We start from the raw sequence: 27,421 nt of genomic DNA, 5'->3' as shown, positions 1-27,421 counted from the left end.
AAGACACAGAGAGCTGAGAAAGAGAGAAGAGAGCTAGAACTGATGTCCTACTTTGTTTGCTGGCAAATAAAGAAGATTTCTCTCTCATTCTGATGTGTGCTGTTTGACTCCTGAAGTATCATAAATTCATGCCTCCATTCCTGCAACAACATAATATGTATTTAACAGAGGGACATGCACATGGGTAGTGCATGGGCGGGGTTCACACTTACTTATAGAATATTTTATGTTACACACGTATTTCTGGCAATTAGGAGGAGTAGCCTAGCGGTTAGTGCAGCAATCTCAGAACCTGGGGAACTGGGTTCAACTCCCACTGCAGCTCCTTGTGACTCTGAGCAGGTCACTTAACCCTCCATTGCCCCAGGTACAAAATAAGTACCTGTATATAATATGGAAACTGCTATGATTGTAACCTCATAAAAGTGGACTATCAAGTCCCATCCCCCTTCTCCTAACACTTATAGCAGTTGGAAAGGTATGGAAAACAGGTGTGAGGATGTTATAATGCCGTTGTATCGCTCCATGGTGTGACCGCACCTTGAGTATTGTGTTCAATTCTGGTCGCCGCATCTCAAGGTCCGTCTTCCGTAACCTGGTGCAATCAATGGTACTCAGCCATCTAGACTATTGCAACGCACTATACGCTGGCTGCAAAGAGCAAATAATCAAGAAACTCCAAACAGCCCAGAACACTGCAGCTAGACTCATATTTGGTAAAACAAAATATGAAAGTGTTCAACCCCTATGAGAAAAGCTACATTGGCTCCCAATCAAAGAACGCATCACGTTCAAGATATGCTCCCTAGTTCACAAAATAATTCATGGGGATGCACCAGCCTACATGTCAGACCTGATAGACCTACCACCCAGGAATGCCAAAAAACATCCTGCACATTCCTCAACCTTCACTTCCCCAATTGCAAAGGTCTAAAATATAAACTAACGCATGTGTCAACCTTTTCCTACCTGAGCACACAATTCTGGAATGTGCTGCCGCCGTAATTTAAAAACGAACTATGAACTTACTAACTTCCACAAACTACTGAAGACCCATCTCTTTAACAAGGCATACCACAAAGACCAACAAATGTGACCCTCTCCACATATATCCAGAAAAGACTTAGTATATCTGATGCTTGTTAGACTACTATCTTGTCTTATCATAATCATGTCACCCAAGATCTGTCTGTAATACTAAATATCTATCTTATCATGTATTTCCATTATTCATGATGTATTGTAAGCCACATTGAGCCTGCAAAGAGGTGGGAAAATGTGGGATACAAATGCAATAAATAAATAAATAAAAATAGTAGAATTGGAAAAGGTGTAATGAAGGGCGACTAAAATGATAGCGGGGATGGGACGACTTCCCTAAGAAGAAAGAATAAGGAGGCTAGGGCTTTTCAGTTTGGAGAAGAGATAGCTGAGGGGAGACATGATAGAGGCATATAAAATAATGAGTGGAGTGGAACAGGATGAGTGGAGTGGATGTGAAGCATCTATTCACGCTTTCCAAAAATTCTAGGACTAGGGGGCATGCAATGAAACTACAGTGTAGTAAATTTAAAACAAATCGGAGAAAAGTTTTCTTCACCCAACACATAATTAAACTCTGGAATTCGTTGCCGGAGAACGTGGTGAAGGCGGTTAGCTTGGCAGAGTTTAAAAAGGGGTTAGATGGTTTCCTAAAGGACAAGTCCATAAACCACTACTAAATGGACTTGGGAAAAATCCACAATTCCAGGAATAACATGTATAGAATGTATGTACGTTTGGGAAGCTTGCCAGGTGCCCTTGGCCTGGATTGGCTGCTGTCGTGGACAGGATGCTGGGCTCGATGGACTCTTGGGGTCTTTTCCCAGTGTGGCATTACTTATGTACTTATGCACTAGTACTGTTTCCTCTGCCTATCCTGGATGTTTACGTCAGAGGAGGTGGGACCAGCTGTGGAAGCATTAACGGTGCAGTGAGAGTCGTGGTCCCGTGAGTCTTCACTCCTTGGTTACTTGCACAGACCTGGCAAAGGTAGAAATGGAAGAAAGGGAACTAAAAGGTGCTATAAGGCAGTGGCAGGATAGAGAAGTGAGAGAGGGCAATGCAATAGAGGAAGGCAATGGTCCGGTGGGCAGGAAAAGTTTAGTTGGGGCTGGAGAGGCCTAGCCTCCCCAAGCCTCTTATACAGGGTGCTCACCTCCCCAAAGGAGCCCCTTTCACATCTATTGGCATCGATTGAGTGGTTTGGCAGACTCTCTGGTTTTGAGCTTAATTTAGTCAAGTCTAGGCTCTGCCTCTACCATTGACTGTTAAGCAAACCTGGACAGGTGTTTTTCCACTTGCTTGGGAGGAGGTGGCCTTAACGTACTTGGAAGTTATATTGCCATTGGAGTTAGCAGATTTGTATCAGGTAAATATTAAACCACTTCTGGCAGACACCTAGCTGAAGTTGCACCTCTGGAGGTCCTATTCTTTGTTCCTGTGGGGACGCATTTCATTTTTTTAATATGCTGCTGGCTCCTCACTGGCTTTATATTTTCCAGATGCTTATTTCTGAGGCACACTGAGGAACACATCTTAGTGAAGCCACAGCAACACTACTTGTTGCTAGGTAAGAAGCCTCAACTGCCCTTGGCGGTGCTCCAAACTCTTAAAGGGTACAGTGGCATGGGTTTGCTTAATATCAAATGCTTGACGGTGGCCAGTGGGATGAGATTATATTAATGACTGGTATAGGAGCACAGAAAACTACTACACCATATCTCTAGAGATGGGGTTGGTGATCTGCTGGGAGGTGGAAGGGAGGGAGTAAGGAAGGCCTGTTGACATTCTGGGGATGAAGAGCCTGGTGGGTGGGAGGGAGAAGGTATCAGAAAGCTTCAGGCCAGTACTCGGAAGTTATGTGGGTGTCAGCCAATATTCATTGCCAGCACCACATAGCTAAATGAGCATATTTAGGATTGCTTTTTATGCGGCCCTATATGCCTGCACGGAATACTGCTAGCACCTACATAACTGTTGGCTCCTTCTCAACTCCGCAACCTGTACCACCCCTGAACTGGCCAATATTCAGCAACATTGCCCAGTTAAGTGTCACTGAATATTGGCGGTTAAGCGGCCACAAGCAATTTAAGTAGGCGGGAGAGCCTCAATATTAGCAGTTAATTACTATTTGTTACCTTTTGACTAGTGCCTGCTGCTGTCACATTGTATTTGTTTGCCTAAAGACTTCAGTTCAGCAAATGGTTCATTACAGCAGCCTTGGTCGTAGACTGGCTTATTGAGAAAGTGGGAAGTATGGAAAGAGTGGGAAGCTACATACTATTTATGTAAATGGGTTATCAAGACTCGGGGTGAGCTGTAGGCTGTTGCCTACCAACCCTGCCTTACATATCTTGATAACATTTTTGATCAAAACTGCAAAAGCTACAGAGATTTCTGTGTGCGCCTCATACATCAGAGAATACACAAGGAATTCTGTACTGTCAAGAGATTATGATGGCATCGATTTGGAAGGACAGAAGCTGACCAGGGTCTATCACTTACTGTGAGAGCAGCAGCAGCAACAATACTTGATTAGGAATTGTTGAAATCGTCTCATGATCACCTGGACCGGGGCTGGAAAAGAAACAAAACAAAAAAATAGCACTAAATCCTTATAATTTTACTTTTATAAAGTGTTGTATATAGAAAGTTCAGTAAGAAACAGAAAAATGTATACCAGGTAAAACAATTACATATTTCACTATGGTCTTAATTAAATGAGATGTGGTCCCTTTGCCCCGTGGTATGTCCCAGAAAGTGGTGAACCCCAGATTTTGAGTCCTAGTGGTAGTGTCCCACAGAGATGGGAAATGGAACGGTTTTTGCAACTACATTCAAAGCAGTTTACATAGTATATACAGGTACTTATTTGTACCTGGGGCAATGGAGAATTAAGTGACTTGCCCAGAGTCACAAGGAGCTGTAGTGGGAATCGAACCCAGTTCCTCAGGATCAAAGTCTGGAAGGAGGATGTGATAAGGGTATGGGACACTTGCAGGGGGACAGAAATCTTACCCATCCCCGCCCGTCCCTGATGGAATCTTACCCGTCCCCACTGGAATCTTACCCATCCCCACCCATCCCTGCAAAAATTTAAACCATCCCAACCCGTCCCCGCAAGAATTTAACCCATCCCCACCCATCCCCGTAAGAATTTAACCCATCCCCACCCATATGGTACATAAAAGAAAATTCCAGTCAGCTCCCTCAGTCTCTCTCTGGATTTGAGCCACAGCACTGTAAGCAAGGAAGGAACGGAAGTTGGAACTTGGAACACTCTGGTGCGCACATGTAAGATTTGTCTCTGATTCACTGGCAGTGTGTGCTGAGAGGTCACCACATGCACGCGCCAGTAGGTCAGGTGACATCTGATTCTCGTGCCTGTGTCAGAGCTGAGGTCTGTGCACCAGCCTGGGAGCAAAGAGTATTAATAGTAACATAGTAAGTGACAGCAAATAGACCTGAACGGTCCATCCACTCAGCCCAATAGTCACACTCATGATCAATTCATCATTAAATCAACGAGTGTGATATTATATACTTGATTATGGTCTTTCTTTCGTGTTTCTGGAACAAAGACCGCAGAAGTCTATCTAGCCCCATCCTTATGTTCCAACTGCTGGAGTTGCCATCGAAGCCCACTCCAGCCTATTCATGTTCTCATTTGTGGGACACAGACCGTAAAAGTCTGTCCAGCACTGTCCTCATGTTCCAGCCACTGAAGTTGCTGTCTAAGCCCTTTCCAGCCCATCCTACACCAGATTGCCATTTATGAGACACAGACCATACAAGTCTGCCAAGTATCAGCCCTAGTTCATCACAGCCAGAGTCGCCATCTAAGCGTCACTTGACACATCCACACACATGCAGCCATTTAAGGTTAGCTTTTATATAACTTCCATTTTCTAATTAGAGAACCTCTGTGTTCATCCCACGCCTTTTTGAATTCTGTCATCATTTGTAACTCTACCACCTCCTTAATGGAAGACTTTCCACATTTATGCTGTTAAAACAAGGAAGAAGAGGAGGAGGAGAAGACAGCACTCAAAGAAATTGGTATTCGGTAGATGAGAGGCTGGTGCAGGTGCAGCTTACACTTCCACGGGAAGCCTGCAAAACTGCTTCCATCGCAGGAACTGCCTCCATCCCCGCGGGAACCCCGCAGGAACTGCCTCCGTCCCCGCGGGATTCCTGCGAACCCCGTTCCCGTGCAGCTCTCTATGGGACAGTCTAGATTTGGAGTTTAGTGAGAGAAACAGTAAGTATGAGTAATTGCACTGAATGGAGATGAAAAGTTTAGGGGCCTTTTTACTAAGCTGTGGTGCTTAGTAAAAACCACTACTGCAGGGTACGCTCAAGTGTGCTATGGTAGTTTTTGGATTGGTGCGTACTTCCCATGCACTAAAAAAAAAAAAAAAAAAAAAGACTTTTTAGGTTTTTAGCATTGGGGGCGGAAAGTAGGCATGTTCTGCGCTAATTGTTTAGCGCAGCTATATCAGTGCATGATAACCAATTAGCACATGGTTAGCACAGGAGCCTTTTGGAATAGCCTAGCAGTTAGTGCAGTGGACCTTGATCCTGGGGAACTGGGTTCAATTCCCACTGCAGCTCCTTGTAACTCTGGGCAAGTCACTTAACCCTCCATTGCCCCAGGTACAAATAAGTACCTGTATCTACTATGTAAACTGCTTTGAATGTAGTTGCAAAAACCACAGAAAGGGGTATATCAAGTCCCAGTCCCTCCCTTTCCCCTTACCATCTAGAAAATAGGTGACAGTAAGGGCTCACACGCTAATGGAGAAATCAGTGTGTGGCCATTTTACAGCACACAGGAAAGCCCCACATTAGTGATAGCACTGGCCGGCCACTTTTTAGCACAGCTTAGTAAAAAGGCCCCTTAATCTGATGCCCCTTAGTAATACTTCATGACCTCCTGTACAATTTATTTATTAGATTTAACACTTTTTTTGAAGAAGTTCACCCAAGGCAGTGCACAGCAATTATAGTTTGGACAAAAGAAAGAAATAATTTCAAAAGTAAAATATTCAAATAACAGCACACTTTATAGCATAGTATACTATTTACAATGTCAGCATAATACAAGTCAGAACAGCGTAATAGTTAGCAAAGGAGACAAGTGAAAGTGGAACATATAGGGGCCCTTTTAGTAAGCTGCACTAAAAAGTGGCCAACACTATCCCCAGCACAGGTCTTTCCCATGCGCTGAGGCTACTTTTAGCCCGGCAGGTAAAATGGCCAATTTTGTATAATTCCCTTTAATGGCAATATGCTAATTTTCCTATTAGCGCATGGCTATTAACATGTGAGCACTTACTGACACCTATTTTCTAGGCAGTAAGAGTTCATGTGGTAACCACGTTAACCACATGCCAATCGGTTAGCGTGTGATGATATAGCTGCGCTGATTAGCGCAATACACGCCTATTCTCCACCCCCAGACACACCCCCGGTGCTAAAAAATAAAATCTAATTTTTAGCATGTGGGAAGTGCGCGCCAATCCCAAAACAACTGTGGGATGCCTGAGAACACTCTGTGGTAGCGATCTTTAATCTGCTGCTTACCACAGCTTAGTAAAAGGGTCCCATAGAGAGATAAGAGAGAGTAACATGAGTTTTGATGATAAAGGCGACTAAGGAGGAAACACTGCTGGAGCCTAAGCTTAAGCCTCGCTGCTTAAGCACCGCTGTTTAGGCGCAGGATATTTAGGCGCCAGGATGTTTAGGCCCAATTCTCTTACTCTGTCTCCTAGCCTGAGCTCTTTTCTCTCCGGCACCCTGGCTGCGCTCCTTCCCCACTTCTCCCCTACAGTGCTGCTGTCTTTCTGGCTCCTTCTCAGCTGCCTGGGATCTTATTTTCCTACCACCCAAAGGGAGACTGCCTAATCCACAACTCATAGGACATCACAGGTGTCGGTGGCCTAGACATGTCACAGGCACCAACTTTCCATAATGATTAGCAATGCTAAACACAGTACCTGAACATAATGAAGGCACATACACAGCACTGTGGGTGCTCGTCACCCACAGAGCTAGCTTCCACGCCAAAGATCATAGGTGAGCAGCTTTACCTAAACAGACTCCTGCATTCTTGATGGATACACAGTTAAGATTCCCTTCCTTTCAGTACAGAGGCTGTGCTTCATCCACTATGAAGTTCTCAGGTTCCCAGGTTTTGTCAATAGCCTAAACCAGTCAGTCTCCTTTTGAGGTTGTGATCTTCTCTGCCCTGAGCCTCCACTCCAGGGGCGTAGCCAGACACCCAATTTTGGGTGGGCCTGGGCCCAAGATGGGTGGGCAGAAGAACCCTGCCCCATCCTACAGGTGATTTGGTATCTCCTTCTCTCATCAGCATGCCATATGATCTCTCAAACATCCCCCCTCTCCCGCATACCTTTTAAATAGCAGATTTTCACCGGCAGCAAGCAACAACTAATACACGCTGCTCATGTTGGCCTCACATCCTTCCCACTGATGCAACTTCCTGTTTCCACACAGGCAGGAATATGTCAGAGGGAAGGCTGTGGGGCCGGTGCGAGCAGTATGTATCACTTGCTGCTCACTGCAGATGAAGATCTATTTACAAGGTACGCAGGAGGGACAGTTGTTGGGAGTTTTCGGCTGGTGGGGCTTGGGGATCTCTGCCAGCCACATCATAGGTGTGCTGCTACTGGGTGGGTCTGAGCCCAAAGTGGGTGGGCCTGGGCCCACCCAGGCCCACCCTTGGCTACGCCACTGCTCCACTCTCTGACTCCTACACCACGTGTTGCATATTGCGTAGCCCTTTTATTACAAAAGCTAAGACTACTGCCAGATTAGGCATTGTAAGATCACACAAGCCAGGAACATTCAGGACACTATGGCAAAATTCCTTCCCTATGGAGGCTAGGACAGTGTTTCTCAATCCCTTTACAGTGGTGAACTCATGATTGCAGCCAAAAAAGCTGTGTGCCCCCCCCTGTAGGTACAGAATAATGATGCACCTATGGAGATCCCATCTGGGTCACAGTTTGGGAAGCTCTGGGCTAGGCAGTGACGTAGCTAGGGTAGTTGACACCCGGGGCGGTCATTTTTTAACACCCCCCCCCCCCCCCCTAAATCCAGTACTAGGCATACCGAGAATACAAAACACTCAGGACCTATAGAGCAATTCTACCATCCCATATGCAGTCATTTCTATGAGTCGCACAAGGAAAAGGAAAGCATCTTAAACACTACAGTGAGCACTAGAACATCAATTCACCTATTGTAAAAACGAAACCAGACAGAATAGTACAGATCGTCGATCCTGCACAGTCAATGCCAATTGAAAGCCATGTCTTTTTCACAAACACAGATACACCCTAATCCACTATAGAATAAGTAATCATAAACTTTCTATTTAGACAAAAATTAAACTGAACCCCCGATGCCAGACTCTGCATACAATGCAACACCACAGAAACAGAAAATGTCCCATAGTGCTGTGCAAAATATAAAGACAGCAGATGTAAATTTGAAAAAACTAACAAATACCAATCACCACTTTACAAATTAACAAATAGAAATAAAACAAATACAGAAAATAAAATAATACCATTTTATTGGACTAATACATTTAGCTTCCAGAGGCCAAAATCTCCTTCTTCAGGTCAATACAGTATAGTGCTGTTACAGTATTGTATCCTGACCTGAGGAAGGGGGTTTTGTTCTCTGAAAGTTGTCAAAATGTATTAAAATTAGTCCAATAAAAAGATTACCTTATTTACATGTTCTATTTATAAACATTAACACAGCTACAATACTATATCCTAAAGCAAAATAATAAAAATATATATTTACAGTTTGTTGTCTCTGGTTTCTGCTTTCCTCATCTTCTTTTTACTGTCTTCCTTCCATCCAGCATCTGTCTTTGCTCTCTCTCTCTGCCATCCAGTGTCTGCCCTCTCTAATGTCCCTTCCACTCACTGTCTGCCCTCTCTCTCCCTGCCATCCACATCTGCCCTCTATTTCTGCCCCTTCCATCCACCATCTGCCCCAGTCTGCCATCTCTCTCCCCATTCCATCAACATCTGCCTTCTCTCTCTCTCTCCCTCCCTTCCATCCACATCCGCCCTCTATCTCTGCCCCTTCCATCCACCATTTGCCCCAGTCTGCCCTCTTTCTCTCTCCCCCTTCCACCCACCATCTGCCCTTTCTCTCTGCCCCTTCAATCCGCCTGCCCTCCCTCTCCCATCCATCTAGGGTCTGCCCTCCCTCACACTCCCCCTTCCATCCAGGGTTTGTCCCCACCCTCCCCAATCCCCTTCTCCCCTCTGGGCACCCCTCTGGGCTCTCCCACCCTCCCCAATCCCCTTCGGGCACCCATCTGGGCTCCCCCACCCTCCCCAATCCCCTTTGGGCACCCATCTGGGCTCCCCCACATTCCCCAATCCCCTTCAGGCAACCATCTGGGCTCCCCCACCCTCCCCAATCCCCTTTGGGCACCCATCTGGGCTCCCCCACCCTCCCCAATCCCCTTCTCCCCTCTGGGCACCCATCTGGGCTCCCCCACCCTCCCCAATCCCCTTTGAGCACCCATCTGGGCTCCCCCACCCTCCCCAATCCCCTTCTCCCCTCTGGGCACCCATCTGGGCTCCCCCACCCTCCCCAATCCCCTTTGGGCACCCATCTGGGCTCCCCCACCCTCCCCAATCCCCTTCTCCCCTCTGGGCACCCATCTGGGCTCCCTCCCCCACCCTCCCCAATCCCCTTCTCCCCTTTGAGCACCCCTCTGAGTCCCCCCTCCCACCCGACCCGACACACCTACCAGCTCTGTTCTCCTGCTCCCACCCTGTCCTGCCTTAAAAATTTTTTTTTTCAAAGCGCCGGAGTGGCAGGCAGTGCCTTGTGTCTGCCCTGCTAGTAAGAAGCTCCTGGACGTCTTCGTTGGGCCTTCCCACATTGAGTCCCGCCCGCCCTCGCAGTAATAGGAAATTACCTCAGAGGAGGGCGGGACTCAATGTGGGAAGGCCCGACGACGACGTCCAGGAGCTTCTTACTAGCAGGGCAGACACGAGGCGCTGCCTGCCACTCCGGTGCTTTGAAAAAAAATTTTTTTAAGGCAGGACAGGGTGGGAGCAGCGGGAGCGGAGCATCCCTCCACCCGCTGACACCCAGGGCGGACCGCCCCCACCACTCCGCCCTTGCTACGCCACTGGGGCTAGGATATCTCTGGTCCAGCTAGAGGTTTCTAGACCCTAGCAACAAGACTTGAAGTGCAACACCAATCAGCTTCTTAGACATATCTGCCACATTGAAATAGCCAAAACTGACATGTCATCTAATTCATGGGAGGGCATTCTTCTCCAGCACTCTGACATCTGCCAACTACTACGAGAATTACCCACATTTAGTATATATCTATGTGTGTGTGTATATCTATCTTTATCTATATAAACAAAATAATCAGAGTTGAAGCTGTTTTAACTGTGTTTCTGACTGGAATTATGCCCTGGCCCTAGAACTTAGCAAATTGTACTTCTAGGACCAAATTCTATATATAACACCTAAAAAATCGACACTGAAAAAATCCTGCACTTAGCAGTATTCTATAAACTTAGCCTAAAGTTAGGCGCGGTTTATAGAATACACTTACCTCCGGATTCTATATAGTGCGCTTAGTGTTCCGCACTGAAATTCAAGTATATTCTATAATAACGCACATAAGTGGCTTAACAAGCTGATCAGTGTTGTTAACAGCACTTAACAAGCAATAATAAGCATTAATTGGAAATAATTAGAATTTACACGCACAACTCCCTAAGCGTATTCTGTAATGCGCTGTGCCTAAATTTTAATGCATGCAGGCTATGGGCATTTCATGGACATTCCAAAATTTATGCGTATTGTTATAAAATGTGGCCCTTTACACCTAAATTTACACACTAGGATTTATGCCATGTTTTTGTTGGTGTAAATGGAGGCACGTTGTTTTAGGAGCTAGGGCTATCAACTAAGCATATTCTATGTACTGTGCCTAAATCTAGGTGCCACTTATAGAATACACTTAGGCGGAAATGTTTTCTGTGTGGATTTTCTGAGCACCATATATAGAATTTGGCCTTTAGTGGCCATTCCTGCAACTAAATTTAGTTGCGGCCATTTACGCCAAATAAAACCTGGTGGAAATTCCCAAGCTTAATTTAGGCACAGATCGGGCATATTCTATAACACTGCGCATAATGTTTATCCACTTCTACCCTAGCTAAGATAATATTCAAGCACCTTTCTGACCTTATTTGCAACTTTCTTTAAATTAGTACCCTATTTTCTTACTCCTGTTACTCTATCTTATCTATCTATATGTTCCCTTTACTTACACCCTATGCTGTTGTTGCCACTCCTCTCGGCTGGACTGTAGTGATGTGCTCCCAGATACCTGATGTTTGTAGTCATGGCGAATATCCAAGGAACACCCACTCACAGCCGAGGGAATGGAACAAATAAACTAACCTTGTCCTTTACTCTCAAAGAATAAAGGAGGAAATGAATCTAAATTTAGGATTTGTTCCTGAAATGGAAGAACCACACCTTCAGATATGCAAATTATCTTTTTCTTTATTGGATACAAATGCAAGCAAATTTTCATTCAAATAAACTCAAATTCACAATTAATGTGTGGCTTAATAGAACTGCAATAACATATTCAACATTCAAATGTAGTTTTACATATATACCCTTAACTTTTTCTGTTTCTTTCAACAAAATCACCTAAAAAGGCAGAAAAGAACTTTTTCAGATAAATATTTAAATTGTCTTTTTATCAAAATCAGATATTTGTTTCTATACTCTTTCCTTGCTATTGATGTCAGAATTTGAGTCTTTATGGGTATTATGGATGTTTGTGCAAGGATCTCACTTGAACCCAGAACACTTAAGCATGTCAGGAAAACATGGATTTTTTTATATTTGATGTTGTTCTGTTCTTTAGTTTTCCCTTAAAATGTTGTAAACCAAAAAAACTTATATGTCCTTCAACACCCTTTGCAAATGTCACTTAGCTGTGGTTGAAATTATTTAGGTAAGGTCTTTCTTGCGTTGGAGCTCAGCCAGAACACTTCAGGGGATAATTCACCGATCTCTTCTCCCTAAACTTCTTTTATAAAGAAAATAATTCGGGAAGCAAAACCTTAGAACTGCCTGAGCTGGATCAGGAACGGACTCTACTCTGGTGACAATTAATCAGCTCTCAATACTGTGGCCACACTCTCTAATTGAAATAAAATAAGTTAAAGGTTTTCTCACTACAAAACCTATTTCTCACTGTTGTTTCCCTAGTCTAAACTGTTGCAGAAGAAGACTTTTGCACTGCATTCAGGGATCTCACACAGTAACCCATTTCATGTTCAAATAGTGATTCAACATTCCCTCTCATAGACTTCACATAAAAATATAACATTTCCCTGCACAGTTATCAGATCAATCTGGAGCATACAGCACTCTCATACAAAAGCAGGGCTTAATCTGCCACCTGACAAACCTTGTACTGCAATCAGAATATGAGCACAAAACACACCTGCCATAGAGACACTAAGCACAGCCTCTCTCAGTCTTACCAGGGTAGACAGCCATGTGTGTCCACTTAGTATCTGTGCATACAGACTCTCATTCCACCTTCCATGACCTTAAATTCCCTATAACTTAACCATTCCATTCACTGCATGCAGAAACATACCTTTCCTCCACTCAAAACCAAATTAAATATGGTTTAAACTTTCTCACAGCTTTCTGTTAGTACTGCTTTCTCACCCAGAACATCAGTTTACCCCACATGTATTCAGAAACACAACCATGGAAAAGGCAGTCTGGTTCATTTAAGTACTCACTTCTCAGCTCAAATCATCTCATTTTCACTCACTTTTGCTATCCAAGTACCCTTGTCCAAGTCACATTTCACTTTAAACTCATAAAATCCATGCCTTAATTCTTACTTTTCACACACTCAGCATACGTTTCTCTGTCTCACTCTCCATGTTCAGCCAGCCTTTTTTTCTGCTCACCCAGTCTCCCTAGCAACTCACCCCCCCTAAAGGATCTGACATCACTCAACCAATCAGCTTGTCAGAAAAAGACAGGGTTTTTTTCTTAGATCTGTTTAGAATCTCCCTCCCCCATAGAAGTAAATGTAAAACTTCCTATACAGAGAATTTCAAAGTCAATTTTAACCTGACTTGTACCCAAAACAGAAAGGAACATTTTAAAGTAGAATCCCCACCTAATCATGGTTTATTTCTTGAAAAATAAAACCATATTTAAGAAACATCTCACACTTCACCTAACTCCATTAATAATTTCCAAACTAACTTTAAACCTTTTCCAGCCAGAACCATCCACCAAAACCCTGGAACAAGCCCCCCCCCCCCCCCCCCCAGAGCCCCAGGAAAAAAACATTTAATATATGTTACCATATATTACACTGTCTATTAAAATGTTTTATCACGTATTGTGCTGACATTGTAATGTAGCATACTATGCCATACTTTGTATTGTTTGAATGTTAATACTGCTGTTATTGCTTATGCTTGATTTATTCTTGCTGTACACTGCCTTGAGTGAAATCCTTCAAAAAGACGGTAAATAAATCCTAATAAATAAATTTTAGGAGCACCCACAATCCACTAATGCTCCTCCCATAGCCACCCCCCTTTTCTGTGTGGTAGAATTTACGTGGACTATGCTATAGAATTTGCTTAACAAGTAGTGTGTATAAATTCTAATTAGTCCAAATTAGTGTCAATAATTGCTTGTTAACATCCAATTATTGCTGCCAATAGGTTCATTAATCAATTAAATTACATGCGCAAATCGACTACACATGCCAATTTGCACGCATAACTCTAGTCGCCATATATAGAATTGGGGGCTAGTGCCTAAGTATGAATACAGTCCTATGAAGCTGCACTTCTAACTGGCAGGGTCTACGTATAGGCCATTATTAACAAGACAAGCCCTTTGCCTATCCCCTCGCTGTGGAGGTGTATAATCCACTTATTGGGCTCTTCTTAATACACAAGGACAGACAAGGTACTACCACACCTCAGTGTCAACCACCTTTGGCCCCTGAGGCTGCAAGTACTGTACAGATTGATGGATGCTGAAGGACCTGTCATCTAGAAGATTATATTCTACACCCCCAAAAATAGTCCTGCAAACTTCTAAGAAAGGCAGTAGTGCCGCTGAGAAGAAGCAGGCAGGGAATGCAGGTGAGGCATCGGACAGAAGGGAAGGGAACTCAAGCTTGGAGATAGAGTAAGAGAATCAGGCCTAAATGCCTGGTGCCTAAACAACAGTGTCTAAATGTTCTGGTGCCTAAACATTGGGGCCTAAAAGGCGGTACTTAAATGTCACATATCCAAAATTGATGTTTAACTTCTAAGGATTTCTTCCTTCATTAAAAAATATATGTAATCTCTTGCTCTAGAGGGTTATTTTTTCCTTGCTTTTCCAGCAAATTTAGATGATTTAAGAAACCTATTTTGTTGGTTACATTGCGTGAATGTTGACATATAGATATATTATCATGATCTGAATGAGCCGCATGAAGGAGAGGATCACTACTACATCAATACAGCCCATGTGGGCTCATAGCTAACAAGGACAGCTGGAAATGAGGGTATGAGTCGGGTTGAAGGTGGAGCAACTGGGTGAATCAGACTAAGGTGAAAGTAAAGTAGAAAAAAGCGAGTGAGCATGTGGGTGGATTAAGCTGGGGGATAGGGATGAGTGAATGGGAGGGTGGATCGATTGGATGGGGTTGGGGACAGATAGAGAAAGGATGGGTTGGTGCCTGGTGGATTTGTACTGGGAAGAAGAGTGCATGGGGATAGGGGTGTACTGGTTGGGAGGGTGGGCAGAGTGAATGGGTGGATTGAATTTTTTGGGGGGCCAAATGGGTGGAAGGATAAGAGTGTATGGTTTCCCGGGGGTCACGTGATGCAAGAGGACTGATCGGACGCCTGAGAGCTCGGCTCCCTTCCCCTCAGCCTTTGTAACCCTACTTACTGGTGCACACGGTGCCTCAGCACATTAAAAAACGGTTCGGGTGGTGCCTGAAAGAGCGGGGAACCGGAGGGTGCTTGTGTGTAGCACAGGCGAAGCGGCATGCCCGTAAAACCACAGAGAGTGGGTAAAGAGAAGGGCAACTCACTGAAAGCCAAAATGGCGTCGCCGTCCCCGCCATTATCGTCATCACCACCTGTGGCAGCACAGACCCCGAACCCAGCAACATCGCATGAGGATATGGTACAGTTATCTATAAAACACATGTCACAGCTCCTGGATGATAAGCTTGCTAAGCTTAATGTAGGCATGGACGAGATAAAAGAATGTATCGCCGCCCATGCGGCTCGACTGCGAGAAGCGGAAGATCGTATTTCCTCTCAGGAGGAACATATGGAATCGGCAGAAGGACGGATTGGAGCCCTGGAAGCTCAGGTCCGCTTGTTGTCAGACAGGGTGGACGATCAGGAAAACAGAAGCCGAAGAAACAACATTCGCATAGTTGGAATTCCTGAATCTGTTCCTGATGCAGACTTAAAAAATTTCACTGAAAGATGGTTGCCGGTGCAGTTGGGGCTTGATCCGGAGATGTGCAAGGGGCAAGTGGAACGAGTCCATCGAGTTGGGCCGCGCAGAGAAGCGAGCGGGAAACCACGCTTGATAATCGCAAAGTCCCTGAATTATACCACTAAAGCTACAATTCTCGACAAATTCAAAAAGTTACGACGTCTGGATTATGAAGGAACTAAGATCCTGCTCTTTCAAGATTTTTCAGCACGTGTCATGGAACAGCGGAAGCTGCTGGCACCATTCTGCACTAAGTTGTTTGAGAGAGGTGTTAAGTTTGCATTTCAATACCCGGCTAAGGTGCGAATCACTTATAACAATAGTTCCTTCACTTTAACAAAAGCGGAGGAGTTGCAAGCCTTTTTGGACAAGTTACCTGGAAATATGGTTCGGGATGCAGAAAGACAGTGTCAGTAAGATGCGAGGATATCAAGTTTGGCAAGGACATGTGGTGGGACCTTTGTTACTATGGTTAGTAAGCATTAAAATGTGCATGCGTATCTTGTTGTTGCGTAATGGTTGCATGCTTTGCTGACAGGCGACGTGAGCTAAAGCCCTTAAGAACTGGAGAGAAAGAGGTCCTCCTAATTCGTGAGTTATGACCAAGCAACAATTGAGACTTATGTGGGAAGAGTCCCATGGTGTAGGTGGAGAGGAACGGGACTTAACAGACAGACCCAGTGACAAGATAGTGTTTGCAGTTATGTATGTTTAGATTGCTACTGAATAGCTCTGGGCTACGTAGAGCAGAGCTGCAGTGGGTGGGATCCCACAACCGGTAAAAGACCTCATACTTCTATTATTGTACAAACGATGATAGGTCTCACATAGAGGTATGATTTGCTGGTGTGTTTTTGTTCACTGTGGGGTGGGATTGTAAACGGATCATTGTGGGTTTCAGGGATGTTTAATGTTGCTGTTAGTTACGTGGGGATTTGAGACAGGAGAGGAGAAGTAAGAAACAAACAGGGAAGACTTTTGTCAATTCGGGAGGGGCGACAATGCATCTGAGTTACCAGGGGGAGGAGGGGGGAAGGAAGCCGTGTGTTAGCAGTTATGTGGGTTGTGGTTGAGAGGTCGCGGTACTCAACCGAAAGGGGGGGAGGGTTAGGGGGGGGGGTATGGATGCTATGGGCTATGATAGGTTTGGTATGTTGGGGTGTTGAAGTGTGGCTGCATCAGTGTGCTTGGGGAGAAGATAAGGTGGGAGGGAATGGGTGGGACTACCGGGGATTGCTGAAATTTCGTCAAGTGTGGGGGGCGGCTGGGAGGTTTGAGGAGGAGGGGAGGGATAGGGAGGGAAGGTGGGAGGGTTCAGTGGGGGAGGGGGCTGGCACGAGAAGGAGACTGTTAAGCAGTAATATTAAAAGGGAGCATATCAGAGTGCAGGATGAGTTTGAGGTGGCATCTGCGAGGGACGGCATAGCTGGGATGTTGTCTCGGAGCATGCTCAAGACTTATTGGTCTGTTAAGAGTCTAATTTGGGTATGGGAAAATGGGTAGTTTAAGAGTGGCTTCTTTAAATGCAGACGGAATTCATTCTCCGATTAAAAGGAAAAAGATACTGCATTATGGAAAACAACTACGTATTGATGTTTTGATGCTACAGGAAACTCATTTGTCTGCCCAGGAACACCTTAAATTGAAACAGGGTTGGGTAGGTGATTTAGTGTTTTCATCGTACAATAGCAGACAAAGGGGCGTGGCTATACTTTTTGGCAAAGGATTAGACCTCATCTGCCACAGAGTAATCCAAGATCCGGAGGGCAGGTTTGTAATTTGGACAGGTGATATCCAAGGGTTAAAAGTAGCCTTATGCTCGGTTTACGCTCCAAATGTTTACTCCAGTAAATTTTTCTTAGGGCTATTAGCTACCCTGGCACAGCTACAGGAGTATCAATTGCTTGTAGGGGGAGACTTCAACTTAACAGTGGATCCCTTGGTGGATTGTGAGCCGCCAAAGGCAAGGCCTAAGGGGCTGGGCAAGAGGGGCATAGGTATATTGCAACGAGATTTGGGATTAGTGGATGCATGGAGGGCGTTGCACCCAGATGATAAAGATTTCACCTATTACTCGCATGTACACAAATGCTCTGCGAGGCTGGACTACATCTTGATGTCCCCATCTCTTTTTGCGGTATGTCAGATGGCTGAGATTGAGCCATGTGTTGTCTCTGACCACGGCTTGGTTAGGGTGGACATAGGTCTAGTGGGGGATCGGAGTAAATCGGGTTGGCGTATGAACCCTACCTTATACTGTGATAAAGAATTTAAGGAGTTCCTTTCTCGAGAGTGGGAGCTCTATATGGCCGAGAATCAGAATGGGGAAGTTGATCCGCGCGTACTTTGGGAAGCGGGAAAAGTGATGATGAGAGGGAAAATAATAGCCTATTCAGCTAGTACCCGCAAGCAGAGAGAGAAAGAGCTGCTTGACAAACTGCGTCAACTTACTGCTGTTAGGGCAGCGGCAGCACGGGGAGAGGGAGTAGCGAAGACTAGGTTTAAGGAGTTAAAAACTGAGATCAATGATATTCTCAACAAGCGGGCCTTGCGAGATATCCAAATCTATAAGTTTCGTTTACACAGGTGGGGGAGTAAGACGGGGAAACTATTGGCCAGCATGGTTAGAAATCGGTCAGCAAAACAGGTGATCACTCGTATAAAATCGGGTTCGGGACAGGCAGCAGTTGAGGAGAAGGACATTCAACGAGCTTTTGTGGACTTTTATAAGGACTTGTATGATACAGGGCAGTACGACAGAGAAAATAGAGACTCATTTTTTAGGGGTCTTGATCTCCCATCTCTCACACAAGCACAACGTGACTTCCTTAATGAGCCCATACAGGGGGGTGAAGTGATGCAAGCCATCAAACGGCTGAAATTAGCCAAGGCCCCAGGACCTGATGGGTTGGGTCCAGAGTTTTATAAGATTTTAGAGGGGCGCATTGCAGGGCCATTCAGTGATCTATGTGAAACCTTATGTAAGGTAGGACAAAATACAGGAACCCTGACACATGCAGCAATTATAGTCCTTCCCAAACCGGGTCGTGATAAAGAGCTTCTGGGATCTTACCGACCTATTTCCCTATTAAATCAAGATATTAAGATCTTCGCGGGAATTTTGGCTGCTAGGCTGGGGAAGGTGCTGCCATTTTTGGTGCACGCCGACCAGACGGGTTTCGTCCCAGGGCGATACGCTTCTACCAACATACTGAGAGCGTTGAGTGCAATTTTAGAAAAGGGAGGGAAACAAGGAGATAGCCTGTTAGTAAGTCTAGACGCGGAGAAAGCGTTCGACAAAATATTATGGGACCATCTCTTTTGGGTCTTGCCGCAATTTGGGATCTTTGGGGAATTTCTCCAGGGGGTACGAGCGCTGTATAGGAGTCCCACAGCACAAATTCTGATAAATAATAAATTATCTACGTCTTTTGCCTTACAGAGGGGTACAAGGCAGGGGTGTCCTTTGTCACCCATGCTGTTTGTGCTGGCCTTGGAGCCCCTGGCATGCAAGATCAGACAGTCAGCGGCAGTGCAGGGTATATAGGTTGGCAAGTGTGAGTACGAAATAAATCTTTTTGCGGACGATATGCTCATATTTTTAGGTCAGGCAAGCAAGGGGATACCCATACTCATAGAGCTCATACAGCAGTTTGGGTCTTTTTCAGGGCTAAGAATAAATTTTGATAAATCGGAAGCAATGGGGGTATCTGAGCTTTGTGCTAGCAGGAGGAGTCTTGACTTCCCTCTCAAATGGGCTACAGGCCCGATGAAATATTTGGGAGTCTACTTACATTTAGACTTCAGTGTTATGTATAAAACCAATTTTCGTGATAAGTTAGAAAAGATTAAGCAAATATGCAAGCAATGGAGGGAGCTGCCTATCTCGTTTATGGGTAGGGTGGCACTAGTCAAAATGGTGATATTCCCAAAAATTTATATACCTTACAAATGATGCCCCTGTGGGTGGCCGGTAAGGATGAGGCAGTTTATAGGGGAGTGATTTCGTCTTTCATCTGGGGAGGGCGTCGAGCTAAAATTGGATATCGCAAGCTTATTCGATCTAGGAGTGAGGGAGGGATTAATTTACCAGATCTGAGATTGTATAATGTCTCCGCACTCCTTAGGTGGGTACACGAGGTGCACACGGGGCACTATGTGTTTGCGTCCCCGGAAGTATGGGAAACTGCTGCTCTCCCCTGGTCCGTTTTCAATGCAATACATGCCAGGCATAAGTGGGGTAAGCTTTCTCCCCTTTTGAAGCCCCTTCAGGAAGCTTGGGTGTGGTGGCGTCACCGGGTGGGAGGGGATAGGGGTCCCTCCCCGTTTATAGAGATGCAGGATAATCCAGAGTTCCCTGTAGGGCAGGGTTATTCTCTTTTTCGAGGGTGGGCACAGAAGGGATGTAGGTATGTAGGGCAGGTGGGTTCAGCGGGGGGGTTATCAATCATGACCTTTGCTGAATGTCAGGAAAGATGGAACATACCTGAAGCTTTTTCTTTCTCATACCTGCAGCTCAGACATAACTTATTATCCATACGCACGGTGGACAAGCGATTCCTGGTATTTACAGGACTTGATGTGGTTTTCAAGCAGATGCCGGTGGAGAGCAACAAGCTCTCCCGTTGGTATTATCTAGGCAAAACTTGGGTGCCTAGTGCAATCCCAGTTTTCTTAGCAACCAAGTGGAGTGAAATGACGGGAATGGAGGTCTCGGTATCCGAGCTTCAGCGTTGTTTTGATCTGGCTTACAGGATAAAGCCAAATGTGAGCTGCCATGAAACCCAATTAAAATTTCTGCATCTGGCCTACCTCACAAGATGCAGGGGGAAGGTGATGGGAATATGGGACTCAGAAGAATGTGATAAATGTGTGAACCACAAAGGCACGCTGGTACATCATTTTTTAGAATGCCGGGTGTTGCAGCCATTATGGGCAGGAGTGTTGGCACATTTAGAAGAAGTAGTTGGAATACCAATAACTTGGAATTACAGGATCTTGCTGATGGGATTGGACTCAGATTTAGCTGAACAGGGGATGTCTGTCTTGCACTGCAGGTTTGTGCTCCTGTCCTGGTGTTAGCTAAAAAAGTTATCCTACAGCACTGGGTGGACAAGTCCCCCCCTCCTTTAGCTAAATGGTATGCAGCTATGAAACAAATGGCGGGCTGGGAGGGGGGAGGAAAATTGGAAATAGAGGATGAGAGGGAACATTTGTCTGCGGGCCATGAAATGTGGAAAAGAAGCTATGAATGTCTTATGAAGCTGCACTGAGTGTGTAATGTATTCGCGTAACACTGCATTCACCAGTATTGGGGGGGAGGTTATATTGGTAAATAGTACCCGACAGTCTCCGGGGGGGGGGGGGGGGGGGAATGGGAATGGGATGGGAGGAAGCAGGGTGGAAGGGGTGGGGGGTGGGGAGAGTTTGGGGGAGGAATGAGGGTGAAAACTAAAAACAAGTGCAAGAGGGAGTGCCACACGTTTTGTTATGGTTCAATTTTAGAATACGTTCTATGCGTTGTAGATATGCTTGCACACCAGTGAATTGGATTGGATCTGTGGGCTTTTGGTACTTCTCTGTATATGTAAATCTCACATGGAGTGTTACTGTTGGTACATGATTCCTTTTTGGATGTTATTGTTGGTGTACAATCCTCTTGTCAATAAAAATTATTATATAAAAAAAAAAAGGATAAGAGTGTATGGGGAGGGGCACAATGAATGGATGGGTGTGAAGATGTTCATGGAGTGGGCTGGGGCAGTGGTGTGCTCTACTGCTTTATGATGCCTTATTTTGAATAATGATTACTATATTGCACTTTATTTCTGAAAAGTAATGATTATATTATGGGAAACCAAATATGCAGCAGTTTGCAGATTTGTAAAATATTGCACACACAATTTATCATTTTTGGCACAGAATGTCCACAGGACTATCTGGGATTTCATTAGGAATGGAGGAGTAGCCTACTGGTTAGTGCAGTGGGCTAACAACCAGTTTAAAAGGGGGTTAGAAGGTTTCCTAAAGGACAAGTCCATAAACCGCTACTAAATGGACTTGGGAAAAATCCACAATTCCAGGAATAACATGTATAGAATGTTTGTACATTTGGGAAGCTTGCCAGGTGCCCTTGGCCTGGATTGGCTGCTGTAGTGGACAGGATGCTGGGCTTGATGGACCCTTGGTCTTTTCCCAGTGTGGCATTACTTATGTACTTATGTAACCTGGTTTGAATCCTACTGTGGTTCCTTGTGAGGTTGGACTAGTTAATTAACCCTCTGTTGCCTCAGATATAAATTTAGAATACAAGCCCCCTGAGACAGAAAACTGCATATTGTAGCTAAATGTAACTTACTTTGTAAAAGCTGTAAGAAAAATCCCTTTAAACTCTAGTTCCACATGCAGTGTATCATAGAAGACACAAGAGGGAGCCAATGAGACACATATGACTGTTCTGGATGTATTAATCTGCAGAACTGTAGTTGTTGAGGATAGCTGTGGAAAAACATAGGGATAATAGCAAAAGAACCCTAGAAAGGGGGGCAATAAGAGGAAAGGGAGGGGACATCTGCTAACAGTTGAAGAAAAAAATGCATCCCATTCTTTTTAGGGTGGGTTGTCTTCTCATTGTAAAAGCAGAGTTCTGTGGAGGGTATGTCTCAGGCATCACACAATGGTGACACCTACTGGCTGGAGTAGAGATATAGGCATACTGGCCTCTGAAGGAAACTGTGGTCTGTGACTCTTAGCTAATGAATAGGCTAAGGCATTGGCACCCCAACCAGTCAGGTTTTCAGGATATTCAGAATGAAAATTCATGAAAGAGACTTGCATGCACTGCGTGCAAATCTCTCTCATGAATAAACATTGTGGATATCCTGAAAATCTGACTGGCTAGGGTGCCTCTAGGACCAGGTTTGGGAACCACTAGGCTAAGAGGATAAGGAAAACACTTCATCCTTGTGCATGAAGGCTCATGGCGCCTTAGCATAATAGAAGCCATTTCTGATTTTGCTGGGAGCCTGCTAAACCAAAAATACAATATGGAATAAATAAATAAATAAATAAATGCCAGGTTCTAGTCCCAAGGCTTTAATATTTTCCACCGGGTGTGTGAAACAGGGGCTTAGAAAACACTTTTAGAAAACATCTGTTTTTCAGTATAGTGTCACAGCTCCTGTGATAAGGAAGTATATTCAAAGTATAAAAATGTTTTTTGCAAACATTTTGCTTATTAAAGAGTCATTTACATTATTCACTGAAACTTTCCCTGTGGAAGTATGGATTATGCCCTGTATTTGCAGCCTCCAGTGAAACTGCTCACTCTCTCTCTCTATATATATGTCACACCATCTGATTTCGTGACATAATAGAACGAAGTATTAAGAAGAGCATTATAAGTTGACAAACTATGATCGTACCTAGCATATTCTAGTTTAGAAGCGAGGTTCATTCCTATTAAAATAAATATAAAACAAACTCATTGGAGACTACCCAGAATTACCTGAAACCAAAAGGTACCCATAGTTAAAAAAAAAATCCTTTTCAGTTTTTGTTCCATCCCCTCTACAAGGGAGGACATCCACCAGCCATTCTCACATCAGAGAGAGTGTTTCATGTACTCCTTCTCTTTGTGTATTCAGAAATTTCTGAATCACCCCCTCCCTCTTTCTCTCTCTTTGTGAATTTAATTTTCTAAAGCACGTACCTCAGCAAGTTGTAGCTTTTTCCAAGGACACATTACATCTAGAGAACCACCTGCCTGCAAACTGCCTCCAAGACATTCAACTTTATATAGAGCATTTGCCTTCCCGACCTCAGGTATTACTGATAGGACTTTGTCCTTCTTTGATTGGCAGCTGCAGGCAGGGCATCTAGTTAAATTGTTCTGTGAAATGCAGCACCTGGTAGTTTCACTTTGTCAAGCATGAAGCAGGGAGCTGACACAATGTTGTACCAAGTGCTCATAAGGGGTCTAAGGAATGCGCTAACGACAATTGATATTGCAAGTACTGAAGAAGAGTTCTCCAACACCACTATTCTGCAGCTAAAAGAGAAAATACTGGAAGACATGCCAGGACAAGAGAAAAATGGTAACCGGGACACAAGGGGTCAGAGGGGGAAGGAATATATCTTTTTCAGGCTGGGATTTAGGCATAGGTCACTGCCTAGGCTGCCAAATTTTGAAGGCACCAAATGCCCAGGCCCAAGAGGAGCCTGCTTCTGTTTACTTTAGGTTCACTGCTTTAAAGGGGCACAATATTTGGGATCTGACACCATCTCTCAACCCTGCTGACTGAGATCTGCTGTCTGGCCTTGTTTATGGGAGCAAAAAATCTTAAATCCGGCCCTGATGTTTTTATGTTTTGTGAATGTTGTTCTTTGCCCAGAGATGTTGCAATTGGTTTATTAAAACCTGGCTATTTACATCAGCTTTGGGGACTGGGTTTTGATTGAGGATAATGTTTGTTGTTTTTGTTTTTATCAATTAATATCATAGTCTGAATTCTTGGAGGTGAGCTGTCTAATGGCTGTGGTTTTATGAGGTCAATTTTCTGCAGGCCACCCATTACATAACTTTAAATTGATAAGAATACTTTTTAAAGTTATGCAGATTTTCAGCAGTGGTGAATGTACAAGAACTACTGATAAATACCCACATATTCCTTTGTTTGGATTTCTTATTTGTATACAGTTACTCCAAAATGTTGGTTTTGGAATCTTTCCTGTGTTGTGTTATGGAAATGTTCATTTTGTTTGTTTGTTTTTTTAAATTTTTCATTGAGAGAGAAATATTGTAGTGTGCCCTCTTTTGGAAACAGTGCACCCTCTATTCTGAAAGAGAGAACAATCCTTTCTGATAGTGCACATATGAGCATGCTAATCGCACATGTGCAGTGATGTGCACATTCGTGCACTGTCGGGAAGGAGTGTGCCTTCTTTCAGAAACAATGCACACTCTTCTAAAAGAGGGCACATTGTGAATAGTGCACATGCTGCAAAAAGTGTGTAGAGTATGTACTATTAACAATACAACCACTGCCCCCCTCCCCTCCCCACCAATTTTAGTTTCCTTCCAGTGGTTTGGGGCAGAAAATGGCATGAGAAGGGAAGAAGAGTATCTGGAGAAAGGGAGAGGATGAGAAGACAGACAGAAGAATTTTTTTTTTTTGGGGGGGGGGAGAGAGGAAAGATAGGGCAGGGAATGGGGATAGAGGCAGTGTAAAAAGACAGGGGAGTATGGAATGTGTGAGAGACATAAAGGAAGAGGTATGTGATAAGGAAGATGTAGAAATGTGACTAGGAAGGAGGTAAATAGAAGCAAGGGGAAGCTGGGTAGGGGGTAAGAGAAGGAAGAAAGGGGTTGGATGCCAAGAGAGAATGGGCAATATGAATGAAGTGAGGAAGGTGGATGAGGGTTGTGCAGTGGTGAATACAGAGGGTTGAAATAGGGGACTAGGACTGCGTAAATGATAGTGGGGGGACAGGAGGCTGAGGAAAGGGAGACACAAAGGGGCCAACGGGAGACCAACTTCTAAAAGTCAGCTTTTGTGCAGGCTTAAAAGGTGACTTATTGACCGATCTTCTCTATCTGTTCTGTAGCATATCAGAGCCGCAGGGTGTGGGAAGAACATATAAAATACTTCATGTACTGTACTCTTATGATTTCTTATCTTTCTTTCCCATTTCTCATATGGACATAAAGTTGACTTCCTACATCTTATCTTTGCGGACAGTATCCTGGAGGATAACCAGACTTTGGGAAACCACAAGATCAAGCATTTATCTGTCATCATACTGGTACTGAAGCTCATAGGAGGTCGACATCAAGAACGCATTTAGAAATATGACACATGGATTCTCTGCTAGATATTGGAACCAGAGGCAATTATATTTCTAACTAGCTTTAAAGACACATCATTGCTGAGTGCTGTAAAACCCGTGCAATGAGAGATTTCTTCCACTGTTATCCTTGGGTGGTAAAGAACATGCTTAATGACAGATGTACATAATGAAAAGACCATCCTGGCAGGATCTTTTATCTGCCACTGGATACAGATTTACAGTGTTTTTTTGTCTTCCCCTATATTAGCACTTAGAGATAGCTGATAGGCAGCTGGAAGAAGGTTGGATTTGCATCTCTGGTCTTCTTTTAGTCTAGTCAAATGTCTAGTCTAGACAATGATTTTCGAACTATCTAGCTACAAGCCAACTGTGTGCTGTTCCCATGTAGCAGTGCAGGGCCCAGTTTGATGAATAGCACTCTCAGTCTTTTCACATAATTTGTAGAATAATGAATAATAATGTTTAAGAGGGTAGTGGAAGTAAATGATATGGTCAAATAAAAGGAAACCGACTCTATACAGGGCCAGTCCAAGAGTATCTGATGCCCTAGGTAATCTTCAGCCATATGGCCTCACCAGAGGCCAGTTTAAGGCCCTACCCCCCCCCCCCCAAAGTGCAGTGCCTAACCCTTCTTTTCCCTACCTCCCCTGAGGTGTCCAGTATCTAAGGTTACCATATTTGCGGAGACAAAAAAAGAGGACACAAAAAATAAAAATGGGTTGCTACCTTTGCTAAAAAAAACTATTTAATCATAGCAAATATGTAAATGGATTTTAGTTAATGAACACACATCAAACAGTGGCTGACTTACAATAATAAAAAAATCCAGATTTGAGTTTGCGCCTAAGTGTACTTATCATAAGAGCGGTTATCAACTTTGGCAGGCTTTTGAGAAACATGTGAAAGTTTTAGCATGACATATGCCTAAAGTGGTGCTATTCGAACAAAATGCCTTTGACAGATTCAAGCAACATGGAAACAGAGAGGACATCAGCAATTCCTTTCTCTCTCTTTAGCGCCCCCATGTGTCCAGACTGACTAATAGACCAGAGATGGTTTCTCTCATTATGTGGGTAGGTGTGTTGGTCATAGACACATAAAGAAAAAGAGGATATTTTCCTAAAAATTAAAAAAAGAACCTGGAGGACATATCTGAAGACCTTCAAAAGGAGGACATATATTTCTACCTGTATATTTGTAAAATGTCTCCTTTTGCTGCATGTGTCAACAAATATTTTACAAAAGGCTTTGCATGGGCAGATCCTGTTCTAAAATACTGCTGGAAATGAGTGTGTTCTGTCTTGGACATGTTAATTTTGATCTCTATGTTCTATATAAAATGGGGTTCAGAATGTGGTTACTCTGCCAATAGTGGTTGAGCATCATCGTTATCTAGATAACTATTTGTTTCATCTTTGCTCCGCCTGCCCTCCATACCTTTCATAAGATGGATAGTATTTGTCCATTCAGTCATAGGTTTGGCCTGATACCATAGACATATGGGACAATTCTATAACAGAGTGCCGAAATGTAGGAAACTATTTTACAAGGGCTGTGAATCCATTCTATAAGAACACTTCTGCGTATAAATGTTCATATAGAATACTAGTATAAGTTAGCATTAATGAGCCTACATTTAGGTGTATGCACTTACACTTCACTGCCTATGCCCCCCCCCTTGCATTTATACTGAGGGGTCCTTTGACTATGGCGTGGTAGATACTAGCACGTGCCTACTATGTGGTAAAAAGCACCCTTGAGACATGCTGAAGTGTCCCAGAGTAGTGTGCTCATCAGCATGTGCTAATCCTGCACTAAAAAATAATTGTATTTTTTGGCATTGGAGGCATGTCTATGTGCAGAGAATAGGTATGCCCTGCACTAATCAGGTAGCATGGGTACATTACAACATGCTGCCCAATTA

The 27,421-nt window shown here is 44.1% G+C and overlaps 1 protein-coding gene and 1 long non-coding RNA gene across 2 annotated transcripts in view; one reads left to right on the top strand and one right to left on the bottom strand.

Annotated features, from left to right (window-relative positions):
- Nucleotides 1-23,466, bottom strand: part of LOC115478881 (ubl carboxyl-terminal hydrolase 18-like) — a 136,990-nt gene extending 113,524 nt beyond the window's left edge. The window contains exons 1-2 of the mRNA XM_030216526.1: nt 23,360-23,466; nt 3,547-3,618 (exon numbers count right to left, since the gene is read on the bottom strand). Of these exons, the coding sequence (XP_030072386.1) occupies nt 3,547-3,601 (55 nt within the window). The 5' untranslated portion in view covers nt 3,602-3,618; nt 23,360-23,466. The remainder of the gene's footprint in view (nt 1-3,546; nt 3,619-23,359) is intronic.
- A 107-nt stretch (nt 23,467-23,573) lies between these two features.
- On the top strand, nt 23,574-26,332 carry LOC115478939. Its single transcript, XR_003943596.1, has 2 exons — nt 23,574-23,744; nt 25,358-26,332. It is a non-coding gene; the product is annotated as an uncharacterized LOC115478939 (long non-coding RNA).
- The last annotated feature ends 1,089 nt before the right edge of the window (nt 26,333-27,421 follow it).

This window comes from Microcaecilia unicolor, chromosome 10 (genome assembly GCF_901765095.1).
Source record: "Microcaecilia unicolor chromosome 10, aMicUni1.1, whole genome shotgun sequence".
NCBI lineage: Eukaryota > Metazoa > Chordata > Amphibia > Gymnophiona > Siphonopidae > Microcaecilia > Microcaecilia unicolor.
Note: the sequence above shows the minus strand (reverse complement) of the source record. Positions and strands in the feature narration are given on the sequence as shown.